General features: G+C 38.4%; 2 protein-coding genes across 4 annotated transcripts; one reads left to right on the forward strand and one right to left on the reverse strand.

The window, feature by feature from the left end:
• Nucleotides 1-2,382: 2,382 nt before the first annotated feature.
• Nucleotides 2,383-9,975, reverse strand: ddx52 (DEAD (Asp-Glu-Ala-Asp) box polypeptide 52). 3 transcript variants are annotated; one of them, XM_079586946.1, is made up of 15 exons: nt 9,796-9,975; nt 9,206-9,434; nt 8,990-9,120; nt 8,286-8,471; nt 8,049-8,192; nt 7,842-7,953; nt 7,496-7,568; nt 7,165-7,368; nt 4,998-5,088; nt 4,708-4,830; nt 3,329-3,479; nt 3,176-3,251; nt 2,982-3,053; nt 2,663-2,761; nt 2,383-2,526 (listed from the first exon to the last, which is right to left on the reverse strand). In XM_079586946.1, exons 1-15 carry the CDS (start codon nt 9,880-9,882, stop codon nt 2,454-2,456), a joined length of 1,851 nt encoding a protein of 616 aa, XP_079443072.1. In that variant the 5' UTR covers nt 9,883-9,975; the 3' UTR covers nt 2,383-2,453. The 3 variants fall into 3 exon arrangements, with proteins under 3 accessions (XP_079443072.1, XP_079443073.1, XP_079443071.1); XM_079586947.1 differs by having other exon boundaries at nt 9,516-9,975; XM_079586945.1 differs by having other exon boundaries at nt 9,206-9,430; nt 9,792-9,903.
• Nucleotides 9,976-10,864: 889 nt separating this feature from the next.
• Nucleotides 10,865-17,521, forward strand: tlr22 (toll-like receptor 22). Its single transcript, XM_079586940.1, has 2 exons — nt 10,865-10,999; nt 13,160-17,521. The coding sequence occupies exon 2, from the start codon at nt 13,238-13,240 to the stop codon at nt 16,115-16,117; it is 2,880 nt and encodes a 959-aa protein (XP_079443066.1). The 5' UTR covers nt 10,865-10,999; nt 13,160-13,237; the 3' UTR covers nt 16,118-17,521.
• The last annotated feature ends 1,105 nt before the right edge of the window (nt 17,522-18,626 follow it).

Here is an 18,626-nt window from a genome sequence, read left to right on the forward strand (position 1 = left end):
TAAATTTTGCTATAACGCTTGCATGTAAACGGTAATTACAGTAACAATGTGGTTTCAAGACAACATTTTTTAGACATAGTAGTGTCTCAATAACGGCATATGGTCTTGCTACACACACAAGTAGGGATTTCCCCTATAACCAATGAAATGCTTATTTTATTGCATAGTGTTTAGTGCAAATGAACCAAAACTATCAAAATAAGATTTAACTTTTTGTTGTTTTTTTAAAGAAGGGGGACCGGAGGGTGTGTTCCAACTATAGGGGGATCACACTTCTCAGCCTCCCTGGGAAAGTCTATGCCAGGGTACTGGAGAGGAGAATACGGCCGATAGTAGAACCTCGGATTCAGGAGGAACAGTGCGGTTTTCGTCCGGGCCGTGGAACACTGGACCAGCTCTATACCCTCTACAGGGTGCTGGAGGGTTCATGGGAGTTCGCCCAACCAATCCACATGTGCTTTGTGGATTTGGAGAAGGCATTCGACTGTGTCCCTCGTGGCGGCCTGTGGAGGGTGCTCCGGGAGTATGGGGTCCGGGGTCCTTTGCTAAGGGCTGTCCGGTCCCTGTACGACCGAAGCAGGAGCTTGGTTCGCATTGCCGGCAGTAAGTCAGACTTCTTCCCGGTGCATGTTGGACTCCGGCAGGGCTGCCCTTTGTCGCCGGTTCTGTTCATAATTTTTATGGACAGAATTTCTAGGCGCAGCCAGGGGCCGGAGGGTGTCTGGTTTGGGAACAACACGATTTCGTCTCTGCTCTTTGCGGATGATGTTGTCGTGTTGGCCCCATCAGACCAGGACCTTCAGCATGCACTGGGACGGTTTGCAGCCGAGTGTGAAGCGGCTGGGATGAGAATCAGCACCTCCAAATCCGAGGCCATGGTCCTCAGTCGGAAAAAGGTGGCTTGCCTACTTCAGGTTGGTGGAGAGTTCCTGCCTCAAGTGGAGGAGTTCAAGTATCTTGGGGTTTTGTTCACGAGTGAGGGAAGGATGGAACGGGAGATTGACAGACGGATCGGTGCAGCTTCTGCAGTAATGCGGTTGATGTACCGGTATGTCGTGGTGAAGAAAGAGCTGAGCCGCAAGGCGAAGCTCTCGATTTACCGGTCAATCTACGTTCCTACTCTCACCTATGGTCATGAGCTTTGGGTCATGACCGAAAGGACAAGATCCCGGATACAGGCGGCCGAAATGAGCTTTCTTCGCAGGGTGGCTGGGCGATCCCTTAGAGATAGGGTGAGGAGCTCGGTCACTCGGGAGGAGCTCAGAGTAGAGCCGCTGCTCCTCCACATCGAGAGGGGTCAGCTGAGGTGGCTCGGGCATCTGTTTCGGATGCCTCCTGGACGCCTCCCCGGGAAGGTGTTCCGGGCACGTCCCACCGGGAGGAGACCCCGGGGGAAGACCTAGGACACGCTGGAGAGACTATGTCTCTCGGCTGGCCTGGGAACGCCTCGGTGTCCCCCCGGAAGAGCTAGAGGAAGTGGCTAGGGAAAGGGAAGTCTGGGCATCTCTGCTTAGACTGCTGTCCCCGCGACCCGGCCCCGGATAAGCGGAAGATGGATGTTTTTTTAAATATCACTTTTCTGGTCCATTTGGTCCAGGCTGTCATCTGAGGATTTACACATGATGCTACTCACTTTTCTTTGTTTTTGAGCAGTCAAATTAATTAAATCCAATGATATCAATGTAATTCTCAGATAGTATGTTCTTACAAATGTGCACATATCTTATAAATTTCAAAAATAATTTAATTAATAAATATTGAAAAACAAAGAGTTTTCATCCAACACTGTTTTTTATTTATTTATTTTTATTAGTAATAAAATAGTAGTAGTAAAAGGGTTATAACACAGTAGGTTACAAATTTTGGAACTTTTGTGCATTCCCCTGTTAATAAAGTTATTAATTAGATACAATATGGTTTTAGTTCAAATGTTTTATGCTTTCATTGAACAGGGTCCTAATGGACACATGAATGCAATGAAAAGTTCACTGTTCTGAATCCCACTCAACGTCTGAGAGATAGACATTAGCCCCCAGTTTCACAGACTAGGCTTAAGTCTAGCCCCAGACTAAAATGCATGTTTGAGCTGTTTTAACTGAAAGCAACTTGCACTGACATATCTTTTGTCTCAAGAGATGTTTATCAAAGCTACTTAAATGTCCTAATTGAACTAAGAACTAATCCTGGCTTAATCTAAGACCTGTCTGTGAAACCAGGCCTATGACTCTGACCTGTTTTTAAGCCCGTCTCATCTGATAAAAACAAATCATTCTGAATGAACCCTCTTCCAGTACCTCGTGGAAATGTTTTATGTGCTGTAAACTGGAAGAGCACCACAGGTTTCAATAAGCTCTGTTCCAACAACAAGATCTTCACACACACTGGTAAACATTCATTTTATTAAAGACAATAAAATGGATAGAAAAAATGAGCGGTCTGTACGGTGTGCCACATCAGCTGTTAGAAACGACTTCTGACGCTTCGCCTTTTGCTTCTGCTTCTTTGTCTGCAACTTTTCTTTTTTTCCTGAAAATGAACCGTGAAAGTAAAAGAACAAAAAACAACATTATAATTAAGCCAATTACATTCTGGTCCTGTTCTTTTCATTCTGTGAGGCTAAAACAAACTCTTTTCGCTATCTGCACGGTGATCCTGAACCAACCTTTTTCCCTTGCCGATCTTTTTCTCAAAGAGCATGCGAGGCGTTGTGCGAATAGTTGACCGTCTGGGTGGTTTTGTCACAAGCTGACGTTTCAATTTGCTGTGGGGTGAAAGATTAGAGGTCTTATAATGTGACATTTGATGGCAACAATAGTGCCCATAAAGCATTTTATGAATCTAAACATGCTAGATGAGCTTTATCTCCAAACCACAGTTATGAATGAGGAACTGATAGTAGACAGATTCTTAAAAAAGTGGTATGCTGTGGTGTAAATAAACTGAAAAACAGTATAGCCTATAATATAACGGCGTAACCCCACCGTTTGATTTTCTTCAACCCGATCATGTAGTCAGGGACGGGACATCCAGCCTTCTTTATGACAGTAGCAATGCTGATCACGAAAAAGAGTGAGCAGAAGTTATTGCAATCATTTGCCATAAGTAAACTGATGCCCCTGAAATGTCAAATGATGATTTAACCTTGCAATAACTAGTTTAACAGTGTTGTTATTACCTGCGAAGGAGAGGCTTGTCATCCTCTGTGAAGAAAGTTATTGCCTTTCCTTTGTGTCCAGCTCTTCCTGTTCGCCCTACAAAGAAAACAAAGCACCAAGCTTAGTATGATAAAGTTCCACAACGTGAATTCATATCCTCTACTCGGACTAACCGATCCGGTGGATGTAGTCCACAGCCGTGGAAGGGAAGTCGTAGTTGACAACCAGGTTGATGCCCTTGAAGTCGATTCCTCGAGCCAGCAGAGCCGTGCAGATCAGCACCCAGATCTTCCCCGAACGGAAACTGCTCACAACATTGTCCCTCTAATGAGAGACACAAGGAAACCTTACTTTTTATGTCATAAGAATGGGCATAAACTAAATGGAAAAATGTAAATGTATATATCATAGGTAAAGTAGAATATGGTTCCATTTGTGAACGCAAGTTAAACTCAATGAAAAATAATTCTAAAGCATTTATTATTCATTTTAGCATTTATTAATACATTACAATCAAAAGTTGTATGACCTGAGCTAACATGAACTAACAGTAACAGTAGGGCTGTCACGATTCCTCGATTCAATTCGAGTGCTCGATTTGACAAAATCCTTGATTGCAATTTACCGCAGATTAACCGGAAGTGCCGCATTCCACAGATAAGAATCCATGAAACGCTTTATTAGACCGCTTTATGAAACTGCACGATATATAAAAAACATTTAAAAATCATAATATAACATTGCTATTGTGAAATTACAAAGGCTGTGATTCAATTAAATAAATGTATGCACTGCGGGTTTCAGAGTGAAGTGCAATGCTTTATTTACGTGTTCCTTCCAGCGTCTCCGTTCACAGTAAATGCTCTCTGTTGTCTCTGCATGTGTTTGGGTTTTCAATAATTTGGAAACGCATATAAAGTCAGTCACGCTCAAGTGTTGCACTGTTACAAGCGTGGAGCAGCTCAGTTAACAAACTCCATGTCTGCATGCTGTGAGTTTGGGTTGCTTATGCCAGCACAGGAGAATACATCAATATGTTTCTAAAATTTTCAAAAAATACTTTTTCAACTCTCAACTTGAAGTTTGAACGTTTTGATGTCCACATACTCTTGCTCAAGAAATTACAGTAGCTGTTGCATTCCTATCATAAAGTGGTCAAATATGAAAGATTACGTGAACGTTTGAATTAAATGTAGTTTAGCCAAAATTAAACAAGGATTTGATCATGTTGTAAAGAGTAACAGCAATTACCAGGCCATTTGCGCCCTCTGCAGGCATTTATCATCATGTGTAAAGTTGATTATGTTTACATGTATATTACATTATGTATGTTATTTTTGATAAAAATAAATCAGATTACTCTATTAATCGTCAAATTAATCGAATACCAAAATAATAGTTAGAGACAGCCCTAGGTAACACTTCATTTTATAGTGTCCCTGTTACATGTACTTCCTATAGTAGTAACAGCAAATTATGCATAATTATTGTTAACATTTTAATGAATGATTAATGCCTTTATTTGAATGAAAATCTGGTTGGGTTTAATCACCTGCTGTTGTGTACGATCCGCATGGACCACGTCCACGTTTATCCCCTCGTACACCAGCTCATGGAAGAGCTCTCGCGCACGGTCAATAGACTGAACAAAGATCAACACTGGCGGCAAAAAACCCTGAAAGGAAATGATGTGAAGTTATGATGATAGTAGTGCTAAAAAAAAACTCCCTTCTCCTTATGATGCGTCTGACTGATGAAATTCAGGATCTTTATTTCTTTTTTGCTATGAGGCAAGACCTGATATTTGCTCATCCAAATAACTGAAGTGAGAACTTCACTGACCTGCTTTATAAGGTTTCTCATGGCAAGTAGCTTTCCATTTTCTGAACCCACAAACAGCAGCTGCTGCTCCACAGTATCAACGGCAGAGTTTCTGTGGACGGAGACAATCAGGTATGTGTTTAATTCAACCCTACTAGAGCAGAGTTTCAATGCAACATGTTGTTTATTGATGTACAGTGCTTAGCATAAGTGTGAACACCCATGCTAAAGTTGACTAAAAAGAGGAATAAAAAAAATCATCTTTTCGAAATTGATCTTAAAGGTTGGAGTTTTCCTCATTTTTTTTATTAAAGCATTAAGGACACCAATTTTCTTTGTGAATGAATGATGTAAATTAAAGTGTGTATGTCAGGTTACATTTTTTTTTTTTTGATTTATTAAATAAGGTTTAGATGTCTGAGTGAAAATGTAATTATCATTAAAATTATTACTGTAACTGCCCTACAATAAGCTTTATAGCCATTTCTGTCAAGATCATATTTTTAAAACACAGCTGAGCTGTGACGTCATATGAGGGAGACGTGCCAACACAGTTCTATTCAAGTATGGAGAGTTTTGAGTCTAAGGAGATGCAAAATCCCCCTCAAACCTACACGATGGCTCACAGCCATACAATTTCGAGCCTCCCAGGCGGGAGACATGAGGAGCCAAACAGAAATGTAAATAATTCCTATCGAAGAAACATAAATATCTGGTGTGAAGAAGAGAACCAGTGGAGAGTTGGTCAGGTGTCTGGTAAGTATAGGCGTAACGGTATATGTATTCGTATTGAATACATATACATTGCATGAATATACACGGAGAATACACGGTATAAAAATAAATAAAACTCACGTGCAAATTAATTAATGCGGAACTACTGTTATACGCTGGTTATTTAGGGACACCTAATCTGTAGCTCCGCCTTAGCTCTGAAGCTCCGTGGCTATAATGAACAGGCTGCGATGTCAATATTGCAATGCTGGAATATGTTGGTTGGTGTGTGTGTGTGTGAGAGAGAGAGAGAGAGAGAGAGAGAGAGAGAGAGAGGGGCGCGGGCGCGATCGACTGCTTCTACTACAGTAGCATACACCGTAGGCACCGCATCAGCTCCCAGTCTCACTCGGGTTTTAAATCCCATTTTATAACTCATGAGATCTCCAACCGCGTAGTCCTTCTCTGTGAAATGGGCGCTGCAAATGACGAGTCTTGGATACCGAAGCAGCACTGAAGTCAGCGCGTTTGGTCAGAACAAAGTTGACCCAGGCACGGAACACAGTGGACTCTGTGACCGGTTTTAACGGTGTTTTTGCACCCAGCACAAACGCAGTAATTAACCATCGTGAAAATATGCCTGCGTATACTAACAACCTAACTTAAATAACTAACTAAATAACTAAATAAATGTCCTAATCACTAATTCTCTCGCTCGGGGAGACGTCTCCCTCATATGAAGGAGGAGCAGTTTTAAGGGAGGACTGAAAATAAGATAACTTTTTCATCTTATATTCTGCCTTTAGGTATCGAAAAACATACAAAACAATACATCAACTTGTCAAACGTGTATTTCCCCTCACTATTTTGTGTTAATCATAATTACAAATTTAACCTGACATACACACTTTAAAATAGCCCCACATCATCACACACCCTTCACCATACCTAGAGATTGGCATGGGGTACTTTCCATAAGATCATCTCTCAATGCAAATCAAACCAGCTATTAGGTGAACTGAAATAAAACCATGCCAATCTCTAGGTATGATGAAGGGTGTGTGATGATGTGCGGCTATTTTAATAAGGCCAAGGGAACTTTATCAGGATGCATAGTATCCTGGATCCATGAAATCTGCCTGCCTCTACGGGAATTTAACACAGGGGTGTCCTGACTTATGCACCCTGTATTTTAAGGAAGAACATTTATTTATTTACGATGATCATTCACAAAGGATTGGTGTCCTTAAAGGTTGGATTTTTCCTCTTTTTTTTAAATTAAGGCATTAAGATCAATTTCCAAAAGATGTTTTTAGTCAACTTTAGCATGGGTGTGTTCAGTTATGCTACGCACTGTATGTTGTCCTATTGCTGTCTTTACAAGCTTCCAACCAAAATAGTTTTAACTTTTACTACAACATAAGCTTTAAAACTTCAGCTCATAACTCAATGCAAATGATATGTGTTTCGATACCTGGGTCCAATGTTGACAGACACGAGGTTGTCTAGGTTGAGTTTGCACCATTTCTCTACGTCTGTGGCAAAGGTTGCGCTGAAGAAAACCCGGCAGATTTTGGGAGAAGAGCAGGCCAAGAAGATGGTGGCAAGCTGCTCTCTGAAACCCCTCTTCCCATCCTCAAAGAGCTTATCAGACTCATCCACCACCAGCCACTCCACACTACAGACAGCAAACACACGTTCATGCTAGAGAGGAAGCTACTGATTCTCATAATACTTTATTAATGTATTTATCTTGAAGAGATATTTACTTATACTAAACTACAGAGCTTTTGCAAATCACTCACCAACTTAAGTTGATCGCAGGAGGGTCTTGATTTAATAAATATATCAATCTGTTAGGAGTCGTCACCAATATATCTGGAAAACAAAATGATAAAAAAAAATCTCAGCTAATGCTGTAAACTATATAGGGAGCACATTCACTTGCAGATGACTATAATAAAAGCTACAATTAACAAAGCCCAACGATTACATTTAATTGTTATTTGTTTTTAGGTATAATAATTATGCAAAGCACTATATAAATAAAGATGACTTGACTTGTCACTTGACTAAACTCTTCCGAGAGTTATAATTATAGAAAAAAAACATAAATATGAGCGTTCATAGAGCCTTTGTGCCAAAACATACCAAATTTCTTAGCTGACTTGGGCCCATATTTTTTCACAGCATCAACTCCTTTATTGATCATGTGAACTCTGAAGCCGACTCCTTCTGACAGTTTGAGCAACTCTCTGTGAGTCTAGAGACACAAAAAGATGCGAGTCTTTATTGCAGTTTAAACAGTCAGTGACATGTAGATTATTTGATGCAATTATTTACTTATTGAACGTTTACCTGAGTGGCGAGCTCTCTGGTGGGGGAGATGATGAGGGCTCTGAAACCCTTGTTGAGGGGCTGGCGGAGGTGGGCCAGCAGGGGCAGACAGAAGGCCATAGTCTTACCAGAGCCTGTAGGAGCACATGCCAGGATCTCCCTTTTCTAAACCAATCAGATCAATGGAATCAAAACACTCAAATTAGGATCAGGAAAAACAAACACATTTATATCTGACCCAACAGACACGTGTCGTACATGCATCATGAGGGGAATGGCCTGCATCTGAATGGGTGTGGGGGTTTGGAAACCCGCGGTCTTGATGTTTTGAACGACTCGTGGGTCCAGATTATACTCCTTCTGCAGCTCCTCAAAAGTGGTAACGGGTTCTGGAATGTCTGTCCCGTGCACGTTAATCCGGTTCTGGTTACGTACCCGATTCACCTAAAACACACACACAGTTTAAAACAATAATGGGTTTTAATGTAATCATGATACGATTGCATTAAATCAGAAGCATAGATCCTATGGGACATCCTCTATTTGAAGGAAAAAAGTCCAATTATACTTTTTATTTATCTAGATTGGCTGGTCTTAATATATATATATATATTTTTTTTTTAATAATTGTGTAAAGAAAATATTTTAAAACTCTACTTTGTGTAATAATAATACCGCCGCATTATTTAAAACAAACTGTTAAATGCAAATATCAAAATGAATATCCATTTTTAATACTGTTGTTCACTATAATGTTGTGATGTCTAAATTCACTTGTATCATTTAAAAATGATTTTATATTTTAGTGTTTTAATTTATTTTGACAGATTATCACTGTCCATATTATGAAAATGTGGTCCATCGGTCAGAATTTTAATCAGCCGTATTAACAAAAATATTCAACTGTGGTTGACCACAGAAGAACGAAACGCAGTGTAAAAAGCAATATTAACACGTTATACCGTCTCCTGATGAAGCTGCTTTAGTCTTTTCAACGAGAGCTTGTCTTTAGACTCTTTCTTGGGGTCTTTCGCGTCTTGCGATGATGACATCCACTGGATCCCCTCTTCCTCGCTCTTTTCAGGTTCTGTGTCTGTTTCACAAAAGTAGGAAGAGAGAACTGTTGGAAAACCATAATAGCACTGCTAGCAATCTGAAGAGATTGAAAGATGACTTGCCTTCGGATTTTCTCTTAGCTCCTTTCTTTTTCTTCCATGCTGCCTTCACTGGCTCATCCACTTCAGTACGTTTCTGTTTACCAGAGGCCTGCTCTTCATCACTCCCTTCTTTCTCTTCTTCACCATCATCTTCACTCAGTCTGGACTCCAAAGACTCTTGTGGCTCTGTGCCAAAAAAGCTGGTTTCAGCAAACTGTTGTGAGCTGTTCTTGCTCTTAGACTTGACTACCTGAGAGGAGAGTTACACAAAAATGAATAGTGATCAAATGAACATGTATTTATCTAGTACTGTAGTACAGTAACAACTTACATTCCTGTTTCTGTTAGCTGTGCAACGCAGTAACAAAACGAATGTTTAAAATGTGGAAAATGTCCATTACTATCTCATACTACTTGTTAAAGCACTCTATTAGCGTTGTTTGGGTTCATTCGGATTAGCATTAGCACTTCCAGAGACATCCAATGGGAAATGGAAACACATGTAAGCCATGTGGCAGCATCTCAAGTCGAAATTCATGTATTTCTTTTGTTTTATAAAACAGCAGCCCAGCATACGTTAACTTTATTATGTACTTTGCATTCAAACCTACCTTAAACCTCTCTGCATCTTTAGCAAACCTTTTCAGATCAAACTTAGCTCCAGACCCAAGCTTTCTAAACAAGTCAACGGCGTCCATTGATACAGTGTAAGACGTGAATAATCGATCTCGATTTTATTAACTAACACGCTCTCGGCGTTCAACTATTACGCCTTTTTCGTTTCTTTTGTCGATCACAAGAGAGCGCTGTTTCTTTTGTAAAAGTTTTTTTTTAAACATTTCTAAACATTATCCTCTATAAATTCCTGACTCTTTATCTCCTACTACTACATCTATTGTGCACTAATATTAAATTTCAATGTAACAGGAACCAGTATCAATAAATAAATAAACAAATGTAGAATATTTAAATATTACAAATAATAATAAATTGACAATATAATACGTGAGTTCTTATTATTATAATAGTAAAAAGATAACATTAACAGTATTAATACAAATGTCTGCGTTTGTTTTACAATTATTTTGGAGTTAACATTTTATGATCTTGTAACAAAATGATTGAAGCATTGAACAGGTGATTTTGTTATTTTATTCTCTTTAGAGATGTTCTTATCTAAAATAGAGCCTAAATATTGACTAATTTAATATTGCTGAGTCACATTCTGTATGTCTACTATATTTAGGCTAAACTTACGTTCCCAGGCACCAAAACAAAATGTGTGTTGCAATACCAAAAGACAATTTTATTGTAATGATCGCCAAGAAGAGTGTGAGCAAAACCTTGTGAGCCAGAGAGAGTTTAAACACAACATTCCAAAGCAATAAATCATTAACTTAAATAAAACTCTTCCTATGACTGGAGGAAATAGAGTAGAGAGAACAACTTCTCATGTGATTGAGATAAGTAATATACTAATTTCACTGCCTATGTGGCTCATTGTTTTGGTCACACCCAAAGGAGAACTAAATCCTCATTTCATGACCACAGAATGACAACATCACGTGATAATACTGTGTGGGGGATCCCATTAGACAACACAGAAGCACACACATGATATTAAACACATGTATGATGTGTTGCATTAAGCGTGCAACAGGTTTTGCTTTAGGGGTGAAGCTAACGTTTTACTTCAGCTTTTTTCCTCCCTCAGATAACTTCACTTCCTGCTTGACAACATTACTCAAGACCAGCCTATGTTGTTTTCCTGGGTTTTAGCAGACAAGAACTCAATGAAGAGGTGAACCTTTGTGAGTGAGTAAGATGTTTTATTTCTGTATATCAGTTAGAGGTATATGTTTGTAAGTTTTCTATTCTATTAACCTTCAATGAATGAAGGCATTGATTTTATAGGATTGTAATGATTTTGGTAAGTAAATGATATTCAATGTGGCTATATATTTATCACACACTGGTGTGTTTTTGATAAAGAACTGTAGTTATTTTGCAGGAAATCTGCAGGAATCTCTTGTGTTTATCAGAGCCGGACAGTAACGGAGTACATTTACTTGAGTACAGTACTTAAGTACAATTTTGAGGGATCTTTACTCGAGTATCATTTTTGGGGAGTACTCATGACTTTACTCAAGTACATTTGAGAGGCAAATATTGTACTCTTTACTCCACTACATTTCTATCCATAACCGTGAGTACTGAGTACCCGTTACTACTTCTAAAAAAAAAGGAAAAAAGAAAAATCTCGGAAACCCTCAATTTGTTGTTTCCCTCTCAAGCGTGACTGAATTGTGCAGGCGTCACTGATTGGGACAGCCTATCGGCAATCAGCTTTCAGGTTCAGAGGTGTGTCAGAACATTGCTATATTGCCTTCTTTGCTGGTTTAGGTTTATTGATTTGATTGATGAAAATACAGAGAAACTCACATGTACACACAATTGTTAGCTGAATTTTCTTTTCTGATATTACACATTAATGTAAGCTGAGCATTTACTTTGATGTTCTTGAGTATGCGGTGTGTTTAACACAGTCAGGTTTAAATGTGGGTGCAAAAAATCCATTAAAACTCTAGCAGAGGTTTGTCAGAGCGTTGCCATTGTGCTATTGCCTTTATTTAATGTTAAATAAAGCAACATGGTAAAAAGATGAAAATGACTTGATTTTACTTTCAATTCCTTTTACATTCTCCAAGGTATTAACATTAACATTTTTCATAACTCCATGTAGGACGTTTCTGTACATAAATGTAAGCACTGTGGCAGTAGTAATGTAATATTTAGAAAATGTACTCTTGTACTCTTGATACTCAAGTACTTTTAAAAACAAGTACTTCAGTACTTTTACTTAAGTAGACATCTGACTGTAGTACTTTTACTTGTACTTGAGTAAAATTTAGCAAGGGGTATCTGTACTTTTACTCAAGTAATGAAGCCGTGTACTCTGTCCGCCTCTGGTGTTTATGCTGATGGAATGAATTATTGCAGGTTGTGTTTCTCTATTATATTTGCGAGAGGTTCAGGTTGTCTCGTCATTTTACAGCAAATATGATAACATCAGCCTTTTGATATATAATTTGATAGATTGAGGTTTATTTACTGATTTACTTCAGTGTAATTTCTCACAATTACCTATGCAAAAGTTAACTTATCTTTCAGTTTTCACTACTGTGTATTACTTGTAAATTTATCATTTATGTAATTTTTTTTAGTGCTGCCAAATTTAATAATTGCAATTAATCGAATCTAACATAAAAGTTTGTGTTTACATAATATATGTGTGTGTGTATACAGTCAAACCCAACATGTATTCAGAGTCAGACACCTTAAACATTTCTCACATTATCAGAGTTTATTCGCTATAGTTTGAAAATGGTAATAAAATATGGCAAGATCTCAGAGTTATCAAATCAGTTGATACTTCACTGGTTTTGGCCATCCTTCTGTTAGTCTCACAAATGAATTAGGTTGAATAGCTGTCAGCTGTTAAATTTAAGTACACACTTAGATAATACCAATTTAGGTCAACAAATTACCAAGCAATGCTTAATTTTGTTCAGTCTGTGTAAAAAGGTCACATTAGCAATTAAAGAAAACACACTTAAGCAAAACATGGTCAGGTCAAAGTGTCTGAATAATTTTTGGTCCCAACTTTGTATACATTTTACTGGTAGTCCACTGTATAAAGAATATTTGGGTATAATATGTCACAGTTTACTGATATCCTCACTTACATGAATGAACTATAGTGTCCTGCGTGTGTGTGTGTGTGTGTGTGTGTGTGTGTGTGTGTGTGTGTGTGTGTGTGTGTGTGTGTGACATATACATAATATAATATATATACACACATATATCTCATATAAAAAACTTTTATGTTGCACTTAATCGATTTGACAGCACCAATTTTTTTATTTTTTTATTTAGTAATTTCAAATAATGAATTTTATTATTTTGTATTTGTAGGAAATTCAAAGCCAAAGACTGCTGCGTGAAGAGCACAGAATAAACACATTTCAAAGAGAAATAATCAAGGCGAATCCAATGTATCTCCTGTTTGACATGAAAAAAGAATCAAGAAAAAACATGGGAACACTAAAACAAATCACATTATATATTACCTTCTGTGGTTTCATTTCCCAATTTAGTGCATTTTCCTTAAAGAACTGCACGATCAGTACTCCCCTTAAAGACACGCAGCCGAAAGTGCTTTGCTACAAAATGGGCTTTTTCAGGATCCCGTGGGTACCAAAAAATACCCGGATTTTAGATATTTCCTTCAATGCTTTTGCACAGATCCAGATTGGAGACTTCAGGCATTTGTCAAACTTACAGGACTTGAACATATCCAACAATAAGATCTCACAAATTCAAGAGGGCGCACTTGACAATCTTTCCAACTTGACCCATCTCAATCTGGCCCGTAACAGACTGAAAGCAGTCTCAAGCGGGATGCTACACGGCCTAAGCAGCCTGCAAGTGCTACGTCTGGATGACAACAATATCAAAGACATTGAAGAGTCAGCTTTCAGCATGCTTCAGAATTTAAAGGTCTTAAACCTAACACAAAACCACCTCCATTACATAGACCGAGTCAAGCCTGTTCTTGCATCACCATGTTTGGAGGAACTCTACATCGGAAGCAACAATTTTGATGTTTTCAACTCGTATGAGATGTCAACAAAGCCCTTGTCGTTAAAAAGGCTTGATTTGTCCAACAACCCTTTGGCTACATTTCAGCTCACTGACAATATATTTCCATCCCTCGATCACCTTGATTTATCCTATTGCGGTCAAAATGGAACCATGACGTGGAATGTTACAGAAAAGACGTACTTGACCTCAGTGCAAACATTATACTTCATGGATGTTCATATGTCAGCCCAGAGTGTTGCTGATGTGCTTCCGAGCTTCAAGAATTCATTGAATAAAATCAGGCTTAATAGAAACGTTGAGCTCAACAAGACCAAGCTTCTGCTGAACGCATGTTCTCCGACGCTAAGAGTTGTACGGCTAAATGCTAACAGAATAAAACACCTCGCCGACCACATGTTTGATCCCTGTTCTAACCTGACGGAATTAGATTTAGGAGAAAATGAAATATCCAAGTTATCGCAGAGAATGTTCAGAGGTTTTACCCAACTAAAAAAACTGCTTCTGCAAATCAATAAACTGACTCGAATAACAAACTCCTTCCAAACTCTCTCCACTCTTGAGTTCCTAGATCTCAGTAGAAACAGCATCAAAGAGCTCACCTGTGATGACTTTGCCAATTTAACACGGGTGAAGACTCTGTACTTGTATAGTAACAAAATTTCGCTCATTGATTCCTGTTTGTTCAAGGACCTCACGAGTCTCGAAGTCCTAAAGCTTGGAACAAACAATCTGTTAAGGATCGGCGATGCTTTCAGCAATGGGCCACATTCCCTGAAGGATCTGCAAATTAATTTTAATAAGCTAAGCAAAATCGAAAAATATACTTTTAGAAATTTGTCACAGTTAACCAGTTTGACCTTACAAGACAATCAGATTTCAGAGATTGAGGGCTATGCTTTTGAAGAACTTAATAACCTGACCTCTCTTTTACTGTCATCAAACAAAATAACAGCTGGAACATTAACCAGACACCTGAATGTGTTCTCAGGCATGCCCAACCTCCAACAATTGGATTTGTACGCCAACAGCATTTCATTTACAGATAATAAATTGAGACACCCTCCTTTTAAGGAGCTGAAGCAACTCAGGGTATTGACCCTTCACAGTCAACGCCGTGGAATCCGCAAAATTCCCTCAAATCTGCTCCAAGGTTTATCCTCCTTGGAAATGTTTTACGCTGGAAACACAAATCTTGGTAATCTAAATCCTGATACATTCAAGTTCAGCCCCCAGCTCTGGTTCTTGGACCTCTCCAAGAACGCACTGTCTGAAGACAACTCCATCCCGGCCGAGACCTTCCACCCCATTTCGAGGCTAACCAAACTCATCCTTTCGAGAACGCAGCTTCGCTCACTGAACTTCCTGTTGAATGCAAATCTCTCCAGACTCTCGACCTTAAGAGCCTGGGGCAATGAGATTGACGTGATCAACAAAACTCTGATTCAGTCACTGCCTCGACTAGAAGTCCTCGACTTGCATAAAAACACGTTCACTTGCGACTGTCACAACGAGTTCTTCATTGAGTGGGCAATGAAAAGTAACTCTACCCAGGTGTTTTATTTCAACAAGTACATGTGTAGCTATCCTCGTTCCTTACGAGGCATGAGCTTGTCCGCTTTCAACATCGAATCTTGCACCTTGAACATCGACTTCATTTGCTTTCTTTGCAGCAGTATTGTGGTCGTTCTCACCCTCGTCTGTTCGTTTGTCTGGCAGTTTCTGCGCTATCAGGTGATTTATGCCTACTACCTCCTCTTAGCCTTCTTTTACGACAGCAAGAAGAAGCAGAACGGTTCAAGGTTCCAGTACGACGCCTTCATTTCCTACAACACCCAAGATGAGCCTTGGGTAATGGAGGAACTCATTCCCAAATTAGAAGGAGAACAGGGCTGGAGTTTGTGCCTTCACCACCGAGACTTTGAACCAGGAAGGCCAATAATAGACAACATCGTTGATGGCATATACAGCAGCCGCAAGACCATCTGCCTGATCACTAGGAACTACCTGAGGAGCAACTGGTGTTCAAGTGAGGTCCAGGTGGCGAGCTTCAGACTCTTCGATGAGCAGAAGGATGTGCTGGTCCTGGTGTTCCTGGAGGATATTCCCGCACATCAGCTCTCTCCGTACCACAGGATGCGGAAGCTGGTGAAGAAACGAACTTACCTCCGCTGGCCCAAACCCGGAGAAGATACTAAGATCTTCTGGCAAAAGCTAAAAATGGCTTTAGAAACCAAAGAGGGTCATAAACCAGAGACTGCAATTTTATAAGGATATTATAACAATATGGTACAGTGCACTATAGTATCACCTTTGAGAAAAATATGGGGATTTTTCAGCAAATGTTTTTTATTCTCCCAAAAGACTCTGTGGAGCGAATTCACTGGAATAACATTTTGTTGTAATTCTTTGAAGTGTAAATGCATCCATTATATGTTAAGGCTTTTAGTAGATAATCGTGCATTTTATTCACAATAGTCTGCTCTATTTGCTTGGTGAAATGAGCAATGCGCCATTACTGACTACAACTGTTCAAAAGTTTGGGGCGGATAAGAATTGTTTATGTTTTTGAAGTCTCTTATGCTCACCAAGGCTACATTTATGTGATCAAAAATACAGTGAAAACAGTAGTATTGTGAAATATACATATATATTAAAATGCAATTTATTCCTGTGATGCATAACTGAATTTTCAGCATCATTACTAAAGTCTTTAGTGTCACATGATCCTTCAGAAATCAGTCTAATATGTTGATTTGCTGCTCAAGAAACATTTTTATTAATATCAATGTTGAAAACAGTTGTGCAGTTGTGTGATTGAACTTTCTAGAAACTTGGGGACCGTATACAGGCTAGGGGAACTCATATTAATGTTAAAAAAACTTCAGAAAGTGAAAATTTCATGTCATGGGACCTTTAATTGTTTATGGATTTTTTTTTTTTTTTTTTTCAGGATTTTTTGATGAATAGAAAGTACACAAGGACAGCATTTGACAAATCTTTTGTAATGTACAATGTGCCTTTACTGTCACTCTTGATCAATTTAATTCATCCTTTAAATTGCCTCCTAAAAAAAAAAAAAAAAAAAACTGCACCAACCTCAAACTTTTGAACCGAGTGTAGCCTATATATGTGTATATATTTCTTGGATTGTGTATGAAAACCATAATATAGATCTTAAAACATTTGATGAATGAACAATATCCCTAGTCAGCATGTTTAAAACTAAGTCAACTCAAGAAGATCTCGGTACGGGGTCACTCTGGACTGATGTTTGGCCCACACGCTGACCTCTGATAGCTGGACACGGGGGTGGAAATGGTCAGGGGATAATGGCCCTTTCTCTAATTTCATCAAGCCAACATCCTATTTGATTCTCGGATGTCCATATAAAGCAGGTAAAGTATGTAACCTTTGCATGACAGGTGCAAAAATAGAGAAAAATACTCTCACAAGAGTTATGTTGGTTATGCATGACCAGAAATATACCACACAGAACACCATTGAAGCCTTACAGCTCAAATAAAACACATTTTTAAACAGAAGAAGCTATATCAGTTTGTCAACAAAAACAGATACTATTTACAATATTTATGCTTTTAAGCCCTCCAGAATGTCTTGCCTCATGTAAATGCATTACTGTAAATAAAATTTAGGCTACAAAAGTGTGCTTCTACAAACTAAGGAATGATTCAAACATTATTTTTTCTGTGGTAATCTGTCGATAAAGCAACTTGTTTTGAATCTGGAACATTCCCTTAACACAAGCTATGGCAGTGTGGGAAGAGAACAGAGGGTTACAGGGGAAAAGTCAGCTTTTCTGTCTCCTGTCTTTCTGACCTTTGACCCCAGCAGTAGCTGACATGAGATCACTTCTGCCGACCTGCTCTGAAAGACGTCTGCACATTCATTGCTCTCCACGCCTCCACGTTTGTCCTCTATTGTCCGCGTCCCAGCATGTGTCCTATGCTGCCTCTGGATTTTAGTATGCTAATCGCTAATCTGTTACAATTACAATACTGTTGATTCTGTCCAGGAACAGACCAGCCCAGAACTTTAGAATAGCTATTTTCAATTAACTTGTTACCAATATGCTTGTTGTTATTGTTAAATGAAGGAGTCAGAACATGAGTGCTTCAGAACATCTGTCTCAACATTTATCTAAACATGTATGGACAGTCATATAATTGTAGGCTTTGTTTTTGTGTTTTTTAGACTTTAATGAGGTAATGTACAATATGTTACTGTTATTTTAATGTAGTGACTGATCCATAACTTAACTTTTACTTGCTATATTCTATTCTCCCCTCACTGTCCTCCATTTGAAATTGGATACTTATATAGAGTAGTTCAAATGTCTGCTCTAGTGAAAATACAGTACATTTGTATTTTTCAAAAAAAATAATATTACAAACTACATAGGAACTTTTGTTTAGAAATTTACGACATTTTTATTTAAAAGTTGAATTAAAAAAGGAAAAACTATTTGATTAGCGGCCTAGCACTGCAGATTTTTTTGTATATATATATATTCATATACAAAATATTAAATAAAAATAATAGAAAATAAAACATATTTCACTATATTACTGTTTTTATTGTATTTTTGATCGAATAAATTCAGCCTTGCAATTTACGAATTTATTCGATCAAAAATACAATAAAAACATTAATATTGTGAAATATTTTTTACAGTTTTAATATAACTCTTTTCTATTTAAATATATTTTAAAATGTAATTTATTCCTGTGATGGTAAAGCTGTTTTTTAGCATCATTAC

Source organism: Phoxinus phoxinus (assembly GCF_949152265.1).
Source record: "Phoxinus phoxinus genome assembly, chromosome: 17".
In the NCBI taxonomy this organism is placed as follows: Eukaryota; Metazoa; Chordata; class Actinopteri; order Cypriniformes; family Leuciscidae; genus Phoxinus; species Phoxinus phoxinus.